This window comes from Plasmodium inui (assembly GCF_000524495.1).
Source record: "Plasmodium inui San Antonio 1 unplaced genomic scaffold supercont1.147, whole genome shotgun sequence".
NCBI classification, from domain to species: domain Eukaryota; phylum Apicomplexa; class Aconoidasida; order Haemosporida; family Plasmodiidae; genus Plasmodium; species Plasmodium inui.
The window spans coordinates 3,098-4,425 of NW_008481981.1; the positions used below are offsets into that span (position 1 = coordinate 3,098).

At 37.9% G+C, this 1,328-nt stretch overlaps 1 protein-coding gene across 1 annotated transcript; it reads right to left on the minus strand.

Annotated features, from left to right (window-relative positions):
* Positions 1–645: 645 nt before the first annotated feature.
* Positions 646–1,200, minus strand: C922_05713 (hypothetical protein; the record flags this gene model as incomplete). The annotated part of the gene is made up of 1 exon (XM_008821284.1): positions 646–1,200. The coding sequence occupies one exon, from the start codon at positions 1,198–1,200 to the stop codon at positions 646–648; it is 555 nt and encodes a 184-aa protein (XP_008819506.1).
* Positions 1,201–1,328: the final 128 nt, after the last annotated feature.

Genomic DNA, 1,328 nt, shown 5'->3' on the forward strand with positions numbered 1-1,328 from the left:
TATTATAGAGAAATACATATATTATGTGATCTTATATGCCTGTAGGTAGCTCACTCGCAAAAGGGCGTAGAAAACTACAGTTATAGATACATTATTTCTGTTTACTAAAAGGGATGTAAACCCCAAGCAAAGTGGGAGTTAATTTCTAATTGTGAAATGTTTACTATTAAACAAAAGTTTCAAAGAAATAAACTAAAAAAATTGAGTTAACTCAGAAGAGAAGCCACATATAGAGAAAACATTATCAGTCCTTACATAGAGGAATTCAAAAAGATCTACTTCCTCTACAGATAAACTACTAACCTAAGTAGCTCGCATATTTGGCATAGATATTATTCTCTCCTAGCTCGATATCTATTCACGTGATCCTCATGTCACAAGTTCTATATTATGGAAAGCTCCCAAACGCTATACTTGTCCTGTTTGCTCCTCATCTGCGAGCGCTGGTCCTTAAGATTATGAGATTCCTGCCTGCTCAGATGAATTCGTTGGATTACAGCATGGAAGGGAAGCAATGCCTCTCCTCTTCGCTCTGGGAACATTATTAACCTTGGGGAGTTTCCCTTTCATTGGCATATATAGTTGGATAATCATTTGTCCTATCACTCGCTCTTTGTACTCTGTTCCACTTCACGAATCCCATTCCTAATTGTTGCCTCCTGGAATCATTCCTTTCCCAATTTTCTTCTTTGCGAAATTCTCTAACGTTTGTCTCAATACAGCAAGCTCCCTCCTGAAATTACCCAAGAAATTCACATAGTCACGCTTCGTCAAGTCATTTCTTATGATTAGTCCCCTAAAAAGTTTATTGTATTGTCTTTCTTCGTCTTCTAGAATTTCCGAAATCATTTTTTTAACGTCACTCCAAAGACTGAAAGCATGCTTCTCTTTTACTCGATTCTGTTTTTTCCATTTTTCGAAATATTCCATTAATGCAATTTGCATTCTGGAAATCTCTTGTACTTCGGAATCATATGCTCGCCGGCAGAGTCCTATCATCTCATGGGGCCTGGCTAGTTGGTCCAGGTCATTGAGGAGAGGGTCCATGTCCTGTTCCTGTCCTTCGTCACTAAATACAGTCTCACCCGTCTCAAACTTAGGGAAGTAGATATTAAAGAAGCCATTTTCTCCTTGATATTTTTCTTCAACATTTTCATCTGCATCCAGACCGTCCTGTTCTTCATTTTCACCTAAATCCATTTTATCAGACCCGGATAACACATGATCAGATTCAGAATCAGAGGAACTTACATTTTTATCTGAGTCTCCTTCTCTGAAACATCCATTTTCATTTAATTCGGATAAGTTCCTTTCTTGTATTGGGGTCA